General features: G+C 34.1%; 1 protein-coding gene and 1 non-coding gene across 2 annotated transcripts in view; one reads left to right on the top strand and one right to left on the bottom strand.

Moving 5' to 3' along the window:
* The window catches only part of LOC124632758 (tyrosine-protein kinase Dnt-like), a 61,388-nt gene extending 44,855 nt beyond the window's left edge, over positions 1–16,533 (top strand). Inside the window, exons 7-13 of the mRNA XM_047167719.1 lie at positions 2,824–2,939; positions 8,994–9,171; positions 9,937–10,099; positions 10,500–10,643; positions 11,585–11,744; positions 12,159–12,295; positions 13,195–16,533. Coding sequence (XP_047023675.1) covers positions 2,824–2,939; positions 8,994–9,171; positions 9,937–10,099; positions 10,500–10,643; positions 11,585–11,744; positions 12,159–12,295; positions 13,195–13,306 — 1,010 coding nt within the window. The 3' untranslated portion in view covers positions 13,307–16,533. The remainder of the gene's footprint in view (positions 1–2,823; positions 2,940–8,993; positions 9,172–9,936; positions 10,100–10,499; positions 10,644–11,584; positions 11,745–12,158; positions 12,296–13,194) is intronic.
* Positions 6,976–7,047, bottom strand: Trnah-gug. The gene has a single exon. It is a non-coding gene; the product is annotated as a tRNA-His (tRNA).
* Positions 16,534–18,732: the final 2,199 nt, after the last annotated feature.

The raw sequence follows: 18,732 nt of genomic DNA, 5'->3' as shown, positions 1-18,732 counted from the left end.
TTGTGCTGCTTATTAAAGACCATATGGCATTGAGGCTAGACAGTAAAAAATATAGCAATTTTTGTGATATCGTTCGTCGTTTCGACAATTTATATAGTTTATCCCAACTACACCTTAAGATAAGCTTTATAGTTAATCGAAGCAGAGAATAAAATCTTCATTCTATAGTTCGGCCATTCAGAGAATGCGTTCCTGACACGTCGCGATTGAACTGACGACGTAATAACATTCATTGATTATTGATATAATAATGTTGTTTTAATGCTCCTCAATTGTTAAAACGGTAAACAACCAGCAAAAATATTTTTATCGTAACTGCAAAACCATTGCAAAGTTACGTCGTCAGTTCAATCGCGACGTGTCAGGAACGCATTCTCTGAATGGCCGAACTATAATTTAACGCTACTAAAATATTTGTAGTACAATCAAAACATGATGAAATGTATCTCCCTAAAGAAATTACTGTTGAAGTTTTTCGCAAAATAAAAAAGTCATAACGGTTTGATAAAGTGTTACTCCACAAATTACCTAATTACTTCCTCTTTACCATTTTTAATTAAGCTAACACACCCAAAAAGCTAATACAAAGTAAATTAAGAACATTAACATAAAAGATAATTATTGAATTGGTATTTAACTCCACGACAGTTAGGATAATATACCAATAAAAGAACCCATTTGAGTTGTTAATTTGAAACTTTCTTGCATAATGTTCACCATATCTATAACATTAGCGTAAGAGCTTAATAATTGTGAGACCAACTAAAAAGATTTACATGTTATTTTATCAGACACTGCAAAAAATCTTCTTCTTCCTGATCCTGCCTTCATCTTTTCTTTGTATTTTTGACTCTTCATTGATACTTAGCACACTTTTTGTAGCACGCGTTTCACGTTTTCTCATCACACAGAAGATCTTTTTCTGTCACTGGATCAACTTTCAGGCTACCTCAGACCTAGGTACTCATCATAATCACCATCGTCAGCCTATTTTAGTCCCACTGTTGGGCACAGGTCTCCTCACACAAGGAAAGATTGAGCGTTAATCGCCAAATATGTATATTCATTCCTCACCTTACCCATTCTCGGTACCCCACACGTCCACCACAACATTCCTATCTCCCCTACTTGCACTGCAGTTACTGCAAAAATTGCATAACAATAATCACTGGAAATAATAAACGTGTTCCCTCCATTACTAAAGCACTCGCAGCACCAACAAAATATTTTCCAACAAAAGAATTTATAGCAAATGAGAAAATGTTACATACGGAATGTTATATAAAATTTCACTTCCAGTATTTTTATATTATTTGCTGGGAAAAATTCCGTACAAAAATTCTGGAACGAATATAGTGAGACTACCGACCTAATTATATACATGCTTCCCGTTAAAATATTAGGGCGATATGTATGGCATTTTATATCAATTTCACGGAACCATAGGTATACAAAATTTTTGAATTCTTGTTACTCACGTAAGTACACCCTGCAATCTTTTAGTCGGCTGATAGTTTGTTTGGGCTCATAAATCAGTATGACGATGATTAATGGTGCGAACATTGCAAAGTGCAGATATTTAGCCAGAATCGGACCGACTGAAAACTTTGATAATTATTTATTTATTTTATTTATTTATAATACTTTTGCACAATCAGTACAATGGCGGACTTAACGCCTTAGGCGTTTTCTCCCAGTCTACCTTTGGGTGGTGGGGAATTTTCTTTAAAAAATATGTTGCTAACCATCGATTCAACTGTCGGCCGACTGTTTAGTCTGTAGTTTGCGGGTATTCAAACCTATTCAATATTTCAAAGTACAGTAAGCCGAAAAGCTATTGCATTGCGCAACGTTTTTTTATTCGGTGCTTCAATTCTCGGATACATTTTTTCATAAAGGTTTTTTTCGTGTGTGCGTGGATAGGCAAGTATAAAACTACGTGCATAGGATACTAGTGATATAGGATACATAGGATAAAGGAACTGAAAAAATGCAATAGAACCTATCGTTTTTAATAGAAAACAAATAATCTATCTATCCTTCTATTCCAATATATTTTTTTTAATAGTTTGTTCCCAAAGGCTGCGAAACCACTAAACCGATTCGAAAAATTCTTTCACTGTTGAAAAGCTATTCTCTTCCCGGGTAACATAGGCCATATTTTGTCTTGGTGGGGTCTGTGGTTCCCACCAGAGACGGGTGAAACCGCCGAAAATCGTCTAGTATAAAATAAAAGAGCATGTTGTATAAGTCAGAATGAAATTCTCGAGAAATAAGTTTCTGGTGACGTATATTATTCAACTCGAGCACGATTTATGTGATATATTCACATTGTAGATATTCTTTAAAAGAAGGAAAATGTTTTCAAAGAAACGCGTCGCATATTATTTCTCAGAATGTTTGATTTAGTTGTAATGAAAATCGTATTCCGCACTTTAAATAAAACTGAGATTACTTTTTTATAAGTTGGGTAGTGAGTGGATAAGGATTTAGAAAAACTCTGTGTTTAAAGAATGAAAAAAGAAATGTACCTACTAAATTAAACATTATCTGATATAAAGATAGGATTACGTCGTTCCGCATCCGGATACAAGAGTTACTTTCGCATTTGTAATACTAATAAGCATTATTTATAGCAGTATCAGCAAAAACATTCATTCTGAATATTTAAATTCGTGATCAGTAAATAATATGGAAAAAAATATATATGTTAATGTAAATTTATGTTTTTTTTTTAATAATTCATGATAAAATGCTACTTTCTACTATATTGTTTCACCTGGTATTGACTACCTATGTTATAAATAAGAACTTCTTTCACAGGCAGTCGCCGGTCACCATCGCCGTACGCGACCACGCACATAGGAGAGCATGTCTACGCGAAACCCGAGTCCAGGGTGTCATATTACGCTGCCTCTAACCTCACACATGTTTCTCAAGTAAGTTTCAATTTATTATTGACTACCTTATAATCTTTAGTATGATTAGTGTATTAGGTAAGAAAACATAAAGCCGAAGTGAAGAAGACATATTGCACCAACCCCAAATAAAATTGGTAACAGGACAGGAAGAAGAAAGCCGAAGTGCCGAATAGAATAGAATTGATAGCTAGATTTTTTAGGCGTTCGGTTAAAAACTACATAAGTAGGTACCTAATACTTACGGTATTTATGTGCGGTGCTGTGAGCATACTCGGAATAAACCTTGCTCAGTGGCCAACGAAACCTACTGAGTTTTCAGACTCATTTTTTTTCTCTAATTAATGTCAATAGTTGACGAGAAAAGGTAATTTAAAATGTCTTTCAAATCACAGTGCATGTACTATTTTGTTTGGAATAATACCACGGACTGTCATATATTTATTTTACGTTCGCATATCAACACCAAGCATTATTCAGCAGCAGAGCGTATGACAACCAAACCAACATGGCATAATAATCGATATATTCAAATTGCTGAGTCAATGAATGAACAGTTAACTAATGATGTTAGCTTAGGTATTAATTAAATTAGCTAATTATGTTAATTCGTATGGCTCTACAAATAAACAAACGCCGTCATTAGACTGTATATAAGTATATATAGCTATTGTAATAGCCTCATTATGTCGATAATGTACCCCATTTTGTACAATTGTGGTTGACTACAGCCCAAAATTACGAATACTGACTATTTGAAGATTATTATGCGGTTTTAAGCCACGGACTACTAATGTTAGGATATAAATTAAAAGCCTGATAAATAGGTAATTTAGATTTAATGTGACCAAATTCGCGGCACTGATTAGGTTTAAATATATCACGGTTTGATCATTAGGGTTGTTAAAAATTAAATGCAATGACATAATTGCAAATGCTGGAACCGTGGTCACTTTAGACTCTAAAGTACAGTAATTGTAGACACTGACTACCTTTTATGTGCTTCCAAACACTTTTAAAAAAAGGTATAGTGAAATATGTTCCGTAGTTAGAATAAGACTGAGAATTTGAGAAAAGGCATAGGAACTAGAAAAAGGCTTGTAAAATACTCCGAGTATAGTCTTTAACATTCCTTTAATAATCAATTTTTGCTAAGATAAAGACTTGAATATGTATAAATATTCACAAGACCACGTGACATCAAAGTATTATTACAAACGTGACCCTGTAAAGACATTTGGCACGGTAGGTAATGTGCCTGTAAATTCACCAGATAATAAATTAGCTTTGTGCTGGCGTAAATTTTAGTTTACTGCCCGTCGCGGGAAGAGCAAGACTGGTTTATGTTAAAAGAAATGGCGATTTGAAAAAGTATGGGATGATCATTGGTTCTTTATTTACATAGATATTTACATCACAAAAAAAAACTATCCTAGTAAAACAATAAAAATGATGATCATTGACAAACAAAAATTGGTAGAATAATTGAAATATTCGCAAGTATTTTCGCAATGTTCGACTCCGCATTTACAGGAAATATCAATTATTTTACTGATATAATGAATTATTTGGTTACAATTCACTTTTACGAACATTGAATAATGTTATTCCTAAAAGCAGGTTGTGTACTTGACACATTAATTAGGGTAGATTTATATATACAAAATTTTATTAATCAATTTCATACTCATCCTCCGAGCCTTTTTCCCAAACTATGTTGGGGTCGGCTTCCAGTCTAACCGGAATCAGCTGAGTACCAGTGCTTTACAAGAAGCGACTGCCTATCTGACTCCTCAACCCAGTTACCCGGGCAACCCGATACCCCTTTGGTTAGACTGGTGTCAGACTTACTGGCTTCTGACTACCCGTAACGACTGCCAAGGATGTTCAATGACAGCCGGGACCTACAATTTAACGTGCCATCCGAAACATAGTTAATCAATCTCATACTCCCATTAGGAATAAAATAAAATTTCACATATGTACTTACTCACACATAGGAACGAGCAAAATCCCTTCTTAGATACCTACCCAACTCCGCTCCCCATACATCTCCATATTTAATTCCTTACATCTTAAACCACGTTGCCACTAAATTCAGCCATTCTCCCAGATAAATTAACCCACATTAAGGTAATGCTTGATCTTTGGCTGAACAATCCGCAAACACTTTAATGGCACCATAAGTCGTATGTACGTAACCGAGTGTGGAATTAATTGTGTGGAGCCACGGAGTAAGGAAAGAGCGGAGATGCCATAATGCAGGTAGATCAAGCGCCTTCTTGTAGGTCAAATTCGTACGGACGACATGTTCAAAAGGATCAGTAACGAGTGAATTAATGAGGCATTCAGGATCTTTGAGACATCTGTCAACGATTTTTGGTATTACAAAAAATAGTCGGGTCCGAAGAGAAAAAAGGGCGGAAACAGTAACGTTCCTCGCTTATCCGCATTTTGACTCGCTGCTTTCTTATTAGACTTTTCGTTTTGGCACCTCCGCTAGTCATTTTGTTCTCCATGTGAGAACCCCTCACGCCTTTTTCTTGAGAGGTAAATACGAGTGGAATTTAGTCATTTGTTTTCGAGTGTGTGGGTTAGGTAGATTGCTTATTTGATTTGTTTTCCGTGTTGGAAATAGGTGGTATTTTATCCTTGGTGTTTTGGAGTACCTACTTCATTTAATGAGCAAAGTAAATCAGGAGTCTAAATACGATTTTCGACTTTGGTTTGGAAAACCTAAGAACAATTGTTAGAATAGTCTTTAAATGAGAATAGTATTTTATTAGTCTCGAAAATATCTATGATAAGCATAATCAAGGTATAAAGGAATAAATAATGAAAGTCACTTTTATCCATTTCATAGTCATTTATTATATCCATAATTGATTGAAATCTAAAATACCAACTAAAACTAAAATTTAAACAAATACCACTCATGTTAATGTCTAAATAAAAAACGCGTAAGTAAAATTAATAAAAAAACTTACAACAGCTACGAATTTCAAAAAAAGAAACAAAAGAAAAATAAAACCCGTTTAATTTGACTTTAATTAACAGTAGCCACCCCTAACCATGTTGTTTACACCATCTCCTATGTTACATACAAGCCTTGTGCATTACAAGGGCGAGAGAATTGTGCATAGAACAAGCCCTTTACCTCATTAACAATACAATTTAAAACAAAAAAAAAAAAACGGAAAACGTTTTTTAAATTAAACGCAGATTAGACCGGTATTACAAAATAATAGTTAAAAACTCTAAAAAAACACGCTTTTAAAAATTACAAAATAATTCGGACATTTAGTTTGATAAAAGAAAGCGTCGAGCGTTTATGTAATCTCTTTTTAGACATAACGCTTCACGCTTTCTTTTATTTACAATATAATATGTAAAAGTTGTTTGGTGGTAAAATCAATAAAACAGAAAGAAAAATAAAACCTTATTTGACTTTAATTAACTGTAGCCACCCCAAACAATATTGTTCGCACCATCTCTTTCATTACGTAGCTACAAGTCTTATGCATTACAAGGGCGAGAGAATTGTGCATAGAACGAGCCCTTTACCTCATTAAGAATCCAATTTAAGACGAGTTACAGACTCCCCTGCAGGTGATACAAACGTAATGCAATTAGCAATCTTCTGAGGCAAGTATTGAAAACGGATTTAGAACGTCTAGATGCGACAAGCACGTAGTTAGGGGTGTCTTGTTTTAGTACTTTGTTTACAAATGACAAGTGATTTGTTCTCCGTTGTGTACCTATTATGAATGTTCAATATGGTGAATATTTTTGATTACGTTGAATTTGCTTATTCGACCAAGACAATGATGATGCGGTCGAAAATGCACATTTGCTTATATTAGCAATTTTTAATTTATTTACATTTTTTTTAATTATTGTATACTAAATCAACAAATTAGACGTCTTTAATTTGTTCGTATTTAATTTTAACTAATTTTGTACATTGTATACCAGTGCGTTTACTAACTACAAAATATTGATGAAAAATATACCGAAATGCTCAAAAAGCAACGCTCCGCCGCGACAGTGCTATCACTGCCGTGACCAGGATTCGAACCTGGGTTACTACGGCCACAACGTAGGGTCCTAACCACTAGACGATCACGGCTATCGGAGCTGGTGTAAGTGACAGCGAAATGTCTCACTAGATTCAGAAAGTGAAGCACTTTCACCGTTGAATTTGTCACGGTAAGCGCAAGAGCAGCAAAAAACTCGTTTATGCAATAACGGTACTTGTAATACGAATTACAGCAAAAATGTGGATTTGATAACCATTACCATAATTATGCGGTAGGTATATGACGTCACAATATGTCATATGGAAATAATCCGATATGGATATGTCCGATTATTAAACCTCAATGTAAAAATATTAAAATCTATGAAACAATATAAATATAATTTTAATATTTGATTAAATCAAATTTAGATAAAAGTGAGATAAGATAAGAGTATCGATGCCAAAAGAAAATTCACAAATACCAAAAAAAGTAAAAAGCAAGCTTATGTCAAAGTAAACCACGCCCAAACTATCCCCAATTCCGCGCTCTAGTCTCTTCCATCAATATTAGTCGTTTCATTATTGGTCTTGGCAAAGAACCGAGTTTTTAATTTGCAATCCCCTTTGTCCGTAAATTTATCGCACCGTCGAAAGTCTTTGGAAGGAAATATGAATTAGTATCCTCTGAGAAGGGCTCCTTAATGAACGGAGGTGTAAATAAGAAGTTTCTTATTAAACGAGACGGTTTTGACACAAAGACGACGGAATCTTATTTGCGGAATGAATTTGGGACGTCAACTTTTGTAATTGATACTTCACGAGAGGTTGGGAGCTGCGAATTAATCTTTATTTTAACGACATTTACGATAGGATCATAATTTATTTTGATACTCAGTCTTTAAGTCATTATCTTTTTAAAAAAACCACTTACTTTACCTATCTATAGTGTATAAATAACACAGGTACTCATCAAATTAGCCTCAAACTTCACCAAAAAGTCTTTACATGAAATTCAACTCAAAATGGCCTCAGTCTACTCTCATATTATTTATCTATGAAGCCACTTGCGACACTATCAAAGCACTCCAGCAAAATCGCTTCATAGCCACCTAGAACCGTGCAAAGCTGGTCGCTATCTCACAAACTCGATTAAGGATATCGTAGCCTGTCGTCCGGCTGGACCACGGAGTAAGAAAAGATGAGCCGAGATGCCATAATGCAAAGTCAAAGTCAAAATCGTTTATGAAAGAAGGCTAAATTAGACGTCGAAATTACAAAAATGACAGCTCCCCCAAAAGGTACAGGTAGGCGTGCAGCAAGGTGAAGATAGGTTGCGCCTTCTTCTAGTTAAATACGCACCGTGGGCATGAACAAAACGATTAGTTACGAGTGAACTAACCAGGCGTTCGAGTTCTTTGAAACATCTGTCAATGATTTTTGGCATTACAAAAAATTTACATTTCCAAAGAAGGCGTATCAGGGTGAAAACAGTAACGCCTCTCTCACTCACCAGCGCTTTTGGCGCGCTACTTTCGTAGTCGATACTCCATTATGGCACCTCCTCTAGTCATTTTGTTCTCCGTGGCCTGGATGCAATTATGTGTGCACACCTGCCTCTAGCTAAAGACTTGTTCCACGTCCAAACTAACTGGATATGCAGTCCGGTGTTACGTTTTAGTTAGATCTTGTTATTTTGCTGATTAGGTAAAAGTGTTTTTTCTCGGGTGTCGAAATGGGTAACGTGTTTAAATGAAAAAAGGGAATTACCCAAGTTTGAATGGCATTAAGTAGCTCTTTTTGTGTTTTTTTTTATTTATACTTTAGCGGTAAATAGATCAAAATACGAATGGGATTATCTAAATAAAAAGAATGACGGTTATAGCTAAGGCAACTGATTTTTTCAATTTTTTTCACACATTAGTGACCAAACATTGACTATGTTGTATTATATCTTTCGAACATTTTTGTATCAATTTTTGCAAACCAGCTCTTATATCACATATAACCTTTAAAACAATCATTGGACCACTATCAAAACCCAGCTTTCTTTCCAGCAAACATTAACAAAAGACCGCATCACCGACCCAGCGGAACAGCTCCGTCTACTCACAACTCCTCGGTCCAACATCCGATTGGAGATACTGGTGCACGAGGGGACCTTCGGAAGGGTCTACAAGGGAGTCTTCAAGAGAGGCGACACCTATGAGGAGGTCGTTGTGAAGACTGTTACAGGTATGACTATATAGAAAGAAAAAAGAAAAAAAAAAATTCTTGACACAAGCCATACACGCACATATAGAAGTAACGAAAGGTTGCGCCAAATAGGTCCAGTTCAGGATTATGCCAGACACCTAGTGTCGGACGCTGGTTTTCTACTGGAGAAAAATAATAAAACTACTAAAATAATCATAACGTTTCATAAATTGCGGCTATGGCCTATTCATGGTGTCTAGTTTGGTAGCTTACAAATAGCACGGTGTCTTGACTAGTTACGCCGCCATAGTGTCAGATTGAAATAATTAGATCCTAGAAAAAACGCCGAAATACGTTTTTACATATTTATTAAAAACATTTAATTCTGAATATCCTAGGTAGGGTACCTACTATTATAAAGTTCTAAATTGATACTGTTATTAAAAAGCCTTAGAAACTGCAACTTCCATCGCATGCAAGTTTTATAGTAAATTGGCTATTCTACTCGTATACGCGAATATATTTATGCTAACGAGATTGCTTTTGATCTCATCTCGGCAGATGAGCGCCGATGATAATGTAAGCGGAAAATATCTTCTATATGTAGACAGGCATATCTAAACAAACTTAAAAGTATTACGATTTTAAATACGAAGAAGTTTCTGATAAACCATTTTAACGCTACATATTTTGAAAATACATAGCAGCAAGAATAAACGATTTGAAAACACAAGCCTCTAGTCAACCATACAAAACAGCAGTATTCTCTTGAATTATTCAGATCACAGAAACATTTGTTCCTAGATGCGGCATCAGCGATGCAGGCCGCGTTACTTGTGGCCGAAGGGTTGCGACTGTTCAGCTTGGTGCACACAAATGTGCTCACGCCGATGGCTGCGTGCGCTGAGGAGGCTCGCAAGCCACTTTTAGTTTATTGCTGTCCTTCTCATTCTTCGAATCTTAAAAGGTTAGTGTATTGTGTAGCTTGTTGGTAGCCTATCAAATATCGTGCAAAATGATAGATCATGGTTTATATTTTGGTCTATATGAATCCAAATTCCTTATTATTGGACCTTGCTTAGGACCAGAGTACAAAGTGCGTTCGGAAATATCGTCCTATACTTACCAAAAATAACTGGTTGACGCTTCGAGTGTTTAAAAGGCTGGCTACTACCTTAGGCAAAGGATAAGCATTGCCATCCAGCGTGGCAATGCTGCTAGCCTCCCGGTAGCTAGCCAGCCTACGCTCTCGGTCGACAGCAATGAGTAGTTTTTCTTTTTAGTTTAAGTGCAAATAGGTAGATCTTTTATAATATATTTTTTGTAAAAACTTGTGAAAACAACTAAAGACCCATTTTCATTACCAGGTTCCTAACATCTTGTCGGCTAGGCCACCAAGCGGCCCCCGCGACGAGAGAGCTGGTAGATTTAGGAGCGCAGGTGGCTTGCGGCCTGGCTTACTTACATGTGCAGAGGCTGGTTCACGCCGATATCGCTGCCAGGAACTGTGTGTAAGTAGTACACCTACAAACAAAATTCCCAAACCTCTGTTAATGAGCTACATTACACTCGCTGTCAAAAATACTGACTACCTATACTCCATCCTACTTATATTATAATCCTACTTATATTATAAATGTGTAAGTTTGTGAGAATGTATGGATGTATGTTTGTTATTCAATCACGCAAAAACGGCTGGACCGATTTGATTGAAATTTGGTATGTAGATAGGTGATATCCTGGATTAACACATAGGCTACATTTTATCAACACACCACGCGGGTGAAGCCGCTGGCGGAAGCTAGTTTGCACTATTAAAGGGTGAAGTGACCAAGAAAGTGTATCAGTTATGCAGTGCATCATGAATTGTTATGTAGTCTCACTATCTAGCCTAACAGAAGCTGTTTCCATGTTTTGCTACATTTGGCAAACGTAGCGACGTAAATTGTAGTCACTTTAGCAAACCGGACGATTCTCTCGGTATCTCGAAAACCCTAATTTTACTGATACCAAGTTGGACTTACTAACTTCAGTCGAGAGCAGAGTAATTATTTCGACGGGGTCTTTTGGAAAAATAAATCATTCGAAACCCAGTTAAAACTAGGTCAAAGAAAATATGCTATACTTAGCTAATTATGAAAATTTATTTATTTGTTTTTAGAAGGCAAATTAATAAAGTTGTTGAAATGGCGCAGCAAATTATTTATTTAATTCTGTAGGTATATTTAAAGCTTATTCTTTCAGAACACTTTTCTCATAATTGATTGGTGCAAAACTTATCCCAATCTATGTTTTTATTTGTTTAAAACTTATCCCAATCTATACAATTCATTAAAAATGGTCAACCTCAAATTAAGATAGATTAACTAGAAAGCTTTTGCTAGTATTTATATTCAACAGTTTAAAAAATCACAAATTAACAATGACCTTCAAACCATCATTTATAACGCAGGGTGGACGAGAAACTAAGGCTGAAGGTGACAGACAACGGTCTATCAAGGGACCTATTTCCTGATGACTACCATTGTCTGGGTGACAATGAGAACAGACCTGTCAAATGGATGGCTCCAGAGACGCTGCTGCAAAACCAGTACACCACGGCTTCTGATGTGGTAAGGAGAATGATGATTTTAACGTTGAAAGTCTTTTGATGAATGAATTTGATGGGCATAATGTTAATGATGACAGTGAATGCTTTGGTAATGCAGTTTGTCAAGTAATGAAGTTGGTAATGAACTTGGCTAACGAGTCATTCATGAAAATGGAATTTGTCAAAAAGCATTAATGATTGTGAATTTGTTTTGGGGTTGATTCTTTGATATACCTAGCAATAGATGTAGACTTTAAGGAGTGGGAAAAAACTTAATAATTTGTTGATGATAATACATTTAATTCCATGGGGTCCGAGTCAATGTTTATTTTGAAATTACCTATTCATCCTTTCAAAATATCCAAAATATGGACCTCAAGTTTTATTTTCGGAACTCTTGAACTTGTAACCAAACCGTAACATTTTTGTTGTTCAGTGGTCATTAGGAATAACTCTATGGGAGCTAGCAACTCTTGGAGCATCACCACTGGCTGAGCTCGACGCTGCTGATGTAGGAGCGTTCCTGAGTGGGGGGTACCGACCTTCTCAACCTCATAACTGTCCTGATGAATTGTGAGTACTTTCTCATCCGGTTAGAAACAATCTTTCAGCTTTATGTTCTTTTAAATTATGTTGTTATTTATGTGAAACTAAAATAAAATATAGTAATTACAGTTTATTTACCACATATGGACAAAGTTACTTGTTTCTGGTACAGGATACTTTAGTCTAAAATGAAATAGTGTTTCATTTCTCTTTTTTATCCAACATAGAAATTATAGTTGTATTTGCAGAAATGCCAGCAGATATTAATGAAGTCCAAAATTAAGTCAAAAGCAACTTCTACATATTCATAAGTCCGTTATTAAAGTCGAACTACTTATTAAGCAATGCAAAAGAAAGTCGCATCAGTGTAAATGTTTGCGCCGATTTAAAACTTCAATCCGATTTAAAAACGACGCTGAAAAGTGTCAACTTCGAAAGTCCGAAGCGAAAATGCAATTTACTAAAAGACTTTTCATTGCCAGCGAATGTTTTTGGTATCGACATCGTCTCTGCTTTCCATTTCATTTTCGAAGTGTTCAAGTTTACTTGCTTAGAATAAGGATATCTTTTATTCATATTTTAAAGGATTTCAATAATCTACAGTCACGTGACTCCTCAATTTCCACTTCTTAACTAACTTGAGTCTGAATTCTTAATGATTTCAAAGTGACTATAAACTATATGGAAAACAAACCTGCGAATTAAGAGAACCTCCTCGTTTTTTGTCGGTTAAAAAACAATCAGTGTTAGAATAAACAGGCAGTCAAAGGAAGCCTACATTTTTACAAGGCAGCGTCATCTGTACTTTCATACATAAAACATGTACTTAGATAGATACTTTTCAGCGATAACTAGTAGTGTTTATGGCTAACGGGAGATTAAGATATATTTTAATCCTTTTACAAGCTTTTATTTCTTCTACCCAGGTACGGTCTAATGTCCTGGTGCTGGACTCTCGCTCCTCCGGCCAGGCCGACAGCTCCTCAACTCCTCGCAGCGCTACACGACTTCAGGCAAGCTCTCAGCACTTACATATAGATCTAGAACAATCTACTAAATTTATGGGGCCATTGTCTTTTTAAGTGCAGAAAAAAATGTTGCAACCTTGGACAGATGATCTCGAAACTTTCGAAAGAAATTCCAACATTCGAATAGAGGACCTCTTTTTTGGGAAGTCGGTTAAAAACTCTTTTATAAGTGATTGGGAGACATGGCAAATAGTTTTGTCATTTTGTGACGAAAAAGTATTCTGCGCTTATTTTAACAATGGCCCTTATACTACCAAAGTTTTCAACACACAAAAACTAGTCTTAACAATACTTGTCAATTTCTGAAAATTCTTGGCACAACTATACTTTCTTTTTTCTTCGATACCAAAGTGCCTGCCAAAGTATCAAAATTAGTCGCCGCAGTATAATTTAGTGAAGAAATATTTTATGTTGGTGTTTTTGAATAAGTCGTAAATTATTTTTGTTAAAATGATAATTTCAATAAAAATAAGAGAAATAATAGAAACTTGAAGTTATGAATATAAACCTTGTAAATGAATCAATGCATGCTACCGTTAGGAATTGAGGTGAATGTATATTTTCAAATGAAATATAAAAGTGATATAATATGTATTAATTAAATCATAATTTCTTAGGAACGACTTTGAGGAAGCTAGGTGAAAGAAATATTAATTACTCTAATACCAAATAGGTTAAGACAGTGTTTATAAAATAATTTAGCACAAACATTTATGGAATTTAACGGTGTACAGATATTCTTAAATATCGAAACTGGTAGGAAAAATAATCTGTCTAGAATTAAGATTCCAAATCAAAGTGAAAATAACGATATATTAGGCACTCCAAGATTCAGATGATCGAATCAGAAAATACCTTATCCAGAATCTAAAAAATAAAATTTCCCTTAAATTGATTTTAGAATCAAAAATAATTCTAAGTGTGTACATACTACTGACTCGATGCAAAAGGAATTTAATTTTTGATTAGACGACGCTTATAAATAATTGCTAAAATTAAAACTTTCTTCTACGAAACTGTACATATAGGACACGACCATAATATTAAACAAAATTAATTTGTGCTTAGCAATTAATAAATATTTTTATTCAAGGATCAATAAAATAATAAACTTGTGTTCCGTTAAGCAAATATGTAAACTCTCCACAATTACTTTTTCTATGCTACCGTATATAAATTATTTAATACAAGCGTTTTAAACAAACAAAACACATGATAAAAACACGATAGAAAACTATCCTGATTATGTATAATGACCTTTTTTCTTTCATAAAAAAGAAAGGAACATTATTATCTATCCAGTTCCTGAATTCAAACGCTTGTCAGATCTCACTCAATCAACAATCTGATTTTTAAAAAAAATTTATTTTAAACCAAAGATGTACCTACCATTTATTTATAAAATAGTACTATCTATTTTAAATGTAAGAAAAGAGCCAAAAGGCATTTAATTTAAGCTGCTAATCCATAAGTAGATTAAGTTTAATGTTAGGTTCCTGAGGACTGTCAGTCCGTCCAGGCCAGCAAAAAGGATCAAACACCAAAACAGTAGTTAGTTCACGGCTTTGTAACGATTGGCTTCAGCGAATTTAGACTTTATTGTGTCAGCGTTAGGTTGAAATTCCATTGAGTTGTATTTATAGAGCGACTGAATAATGTTGATCCTTACGTGTGCAATATATCGGTAGATTTATTTGTAGTCCCAATTTATTTAATCAAAGTTACCTATGAAGTATGAATTTATATTATTATAAACTTAGTACGGTATGGTTGTCTATTATTGTTTATAAATTCTTTGAAGCCAAAATTAAAGCAAGCCTGAACCAGAAATATTCGTCTATTATACCACAATTATAAATAAAAACATAGATATTATACTGTATTCAAATGTGTGTTATAGTTAAAATGGAATCTGAACAATGATAGTGTAAATATTAAAAGATATTCGGTAATATAAATATTTTTTGTACTAAGGAAATGTCGAGACTTGTGGAGTAGATGTCGATTTGGAAATTATTCTTAGTAAATTAGTAATTCATTATCACTCGTCTATCACGAATCACGAAAAAAAAATGAAAATATGTGACGTACTTAAAATTTTTACTCTAAAAAGTACACTCTCAAACTTAATTTTACAAAAATAAATAAAATTATTATTATTATTGACTAATCTACTCTTCCCTGTTTTTTGTTAAAGTTTTCTATAGGTAATCTGGACTTTCTACAGTTTCCTTACTGATAGAATTATTATAATAACTTGTTTTGTTGATGCCTACTTAGCTTACAATAATTTTTGTTTCATATTATACCTCAATATACGCTGTTTCTGTTGTAACTAGCATTTTAGCTTTTGTTGACGCATTTATTTTATGTTTCGAAATAATTAATGAAATAACTGTTTTAAAGCTGTGAGCTCAATATTAATAATTTTTAAATCCTGTTTTAAAGATTTTTTTTTCAAAAGTATCAAGATCCCTGTAGCTGTGTTTTTTTCTAAATTGTGTAAGTATGTATATGCCATCTATATATTATGTATACTGTATCAAACGCGTTATGGATAAAACAGGGTGGAAAACTCTTAGGCATTATAATGCATATAGACGTGTTTATTAAAATATGTTGCGCTTTCAAATTAGCTGACAATTTTGACATTTCTGCTATTGTAATATCGATGTTGTGAAATATAATCTTAATGTTTTCTTTAATAATTGGATTTTTGATTGATAAATCAAATAGATGTTTCCTGTTGTCCACGATTAAATAAAACAATAGTGTCATTTAACATTTTAAAAACACTGTATCATAAAATTACTAGGATAAATGTCATTTGTATCTCATAGATGTCGCTAGAATACTAAAATATTCAGATAGGAAATAAAATTGTCTTAGTCTACTTTTTAAAAGGTGGATGTTAAAAAAACATATTTTCTTCTGTCCTAATCTTTTCCTACATTTACCCTTGATTGAAAAGGATATTTTTTTAAAACATCACTCGAAATATATATTTAAATATGACGAATTATTTAATGTGTGAAGTAAAAATGTATGAAAATGCGTCATAATGACTCGAGTGCCAGATGAATGTGATTTTGTAACTTAATGTTAATGTGTTTAAATGTTAATTATAATTAAGTGACGTAACTGTTTATTTAGTATTAAGTGGATGTACGTATTATATAACCAATATGGCTTCAATGATAATTATGACGAACGAAATAAAAATGTTATTTTATAATATTTTGTTTGTTTCATTTTTTACCCAAAAACTATTCAATTTCAATTCTAGGTATATAGACACCTAGATAATAGTAATAATTTATTCAGCACCAGCAAAAACAAACAAAGGAATTGACTAAAAATAAAAAAATAAGTGGGTTCAAACAGATTTGTCATTTAAATAAATATGGGAATTGCATTAGACTTTATAAAAATAAAATAACAAACCCGCCCTTCACACCATTTTCTACTACAAACACCCCTAACCTTGGCCCGCTAGCAATAAATAAGAAAACAAACGGACTGTCAGACACTCCTCGCTATATATTATCCGATTAACATCGGACAACTTGTTAACTTTTACTGGCTACACTTCATTTTGATTAGGTTGAGTTCAGTGCCAAAAATATTGGTATAAAAAATATTATTACCAAAAATAAATGTAAAAGTGACAAACAATAACATTTTGGTCCCTCTGTTAGGAAATAGCTTGACAAAAACGAGAAGGTGGATGGAGGTCTGCGTTTGTAATAACATTTAAAAAACTAGTACCATTCCATTATAATTTCGAATTTATTTTTATGATACCTAATGATGTTCCTAATCATCATCCTCCGAGCCTTTTCCCAATCATGTTGGGGTCGGCTTCCAGTCTAACCGGATTCAGCTGAGTACCAGTGCTTTACAAGAAGCGACTGCCTATCTGACCTCCTCAACCCAGTTACCCGGACAACCCAATACCCCTTGGTTAGACTGGTATCAATGATGATGTTCCTAATATATGTAGATATTATATAGTATACAAAGAAAACGTCTATTTGACAAATGCCTAGAGTTAGAGAATGCTAACGACGCTTTATGGGAAAAGAAGAAAAGAGTGAACAAAAAAAACTTATACAAACAAACAATACAACAATAGTTTGAAGGCCGTAATATGATCGATCTTCATAATCATATGTGTGAGCAACACTACATAGTACAAAACAAAGGCGCTTTTCCTGTCAATATATCCCTGTGTATGCTTAAATCTTTAAAACTACGTAACGGATTAAGATGTGATTTTTTTAATAGGTAGACTGATTGAAGAGGAAGGTTTATATGTATAATGTAGTGTATTTAATATCAGCATTGAAGTGATTACTAAGCAAGCATTTATTTTTAATTTCCCATGATGTTTTTCCCAAAAATATACCTCTATTAATAATATACTACGTTAACAGTAGGTTCGTATCTAATATTCTACCCGTTCATGTGAGGTTGTCCTTGAAAATAAGGAAAAGCGTTCAGTGACCTCGAGCGTTACCCGTTGTTTGCTCAAACTTGACTGACACACGATTTATCATGTATTCATCTTGCTAGCTATTGATAATAATGTATGTTATTTACCGTATTCCTACGTAAATAAGACATTTTTGTGAGAAAACAGAGAGGAAAATTATTTTCAACGAATTCGAATACGGTATTTGCTTCCTAGTTCCTTTTCAGATAACAAAGTACTTAGTAGGTAAAATACCATGTGTGTCCATGTGAGAGGAGGCCTGTGCCCAGCAGTGGGACGATAAAAAGGCTGTAACAGTAGTAGGTAAAATATATTTGTTTTCTTTCATATTCAATTCATTTACTACCTATAAAAGAAAGACGTGTTAGTTAAACTACGCATAACCATACATATAATGGCTGAACCGTTTTAGCTGCAGATTTGAGGGGAGGTAACTTAGACATGGGAGAAGGATATAGTTTTTTTATCACCAACCACCACCAGCTATGGGAAGCAGTTAATTCGGGACACAGGCAGGAGAAACCGCGGGAGGAAGATTAAAGGAAAATACACAAACTACACAAATCGTTATACAAGACAAAGGAACTATGGACTAGATTTATATCAAATGACGAATACCTATTATCTTAAAACCATTTTCCAAAAGCAAACACTAATTTCCATTTAGTTCTCTTACAACACAAATACATGAGCAATTTCTCAGAATTTATATCTAATTTCAGCAAACTGAATAGACGTGTAACAACAAGATAGAATTGCTTTACTTTCCTCAAGAGATCAATAGTTTACTGTAATCACTTGTATAGCTACCAAACATTTGAATAAAATACTGAAACTGGGGAACATTTTATTATATTTTAGTAGTTTAATAGTATTCGGAGAAAACACTGTTACTCAGTTGCACGCGGTTACACTGGAAGCCGACCCAAACATAGTTGGGA

This window comes from Helicoverpa zea, chromosome 1 (assembly GCF_022581195.2).
Source record: "Helicoverpa zea isolate HzStark_Cry1AcR chromosome 1, ilHelZeax1.1, whole genome shotgun sequence".
Classification (NCBI taxonomy): domain Eukaryota; kingdom Metazoa; phylum Arthropoda; class Insecta; order Lepidoptera; family Noctuidae; genus Helicoverpa; species Helicoverpa zea.
Note: the sequence above shows the minus strand (reverse complement) of the source record. Positions and strands in the feature narration are given on the sequence as shown.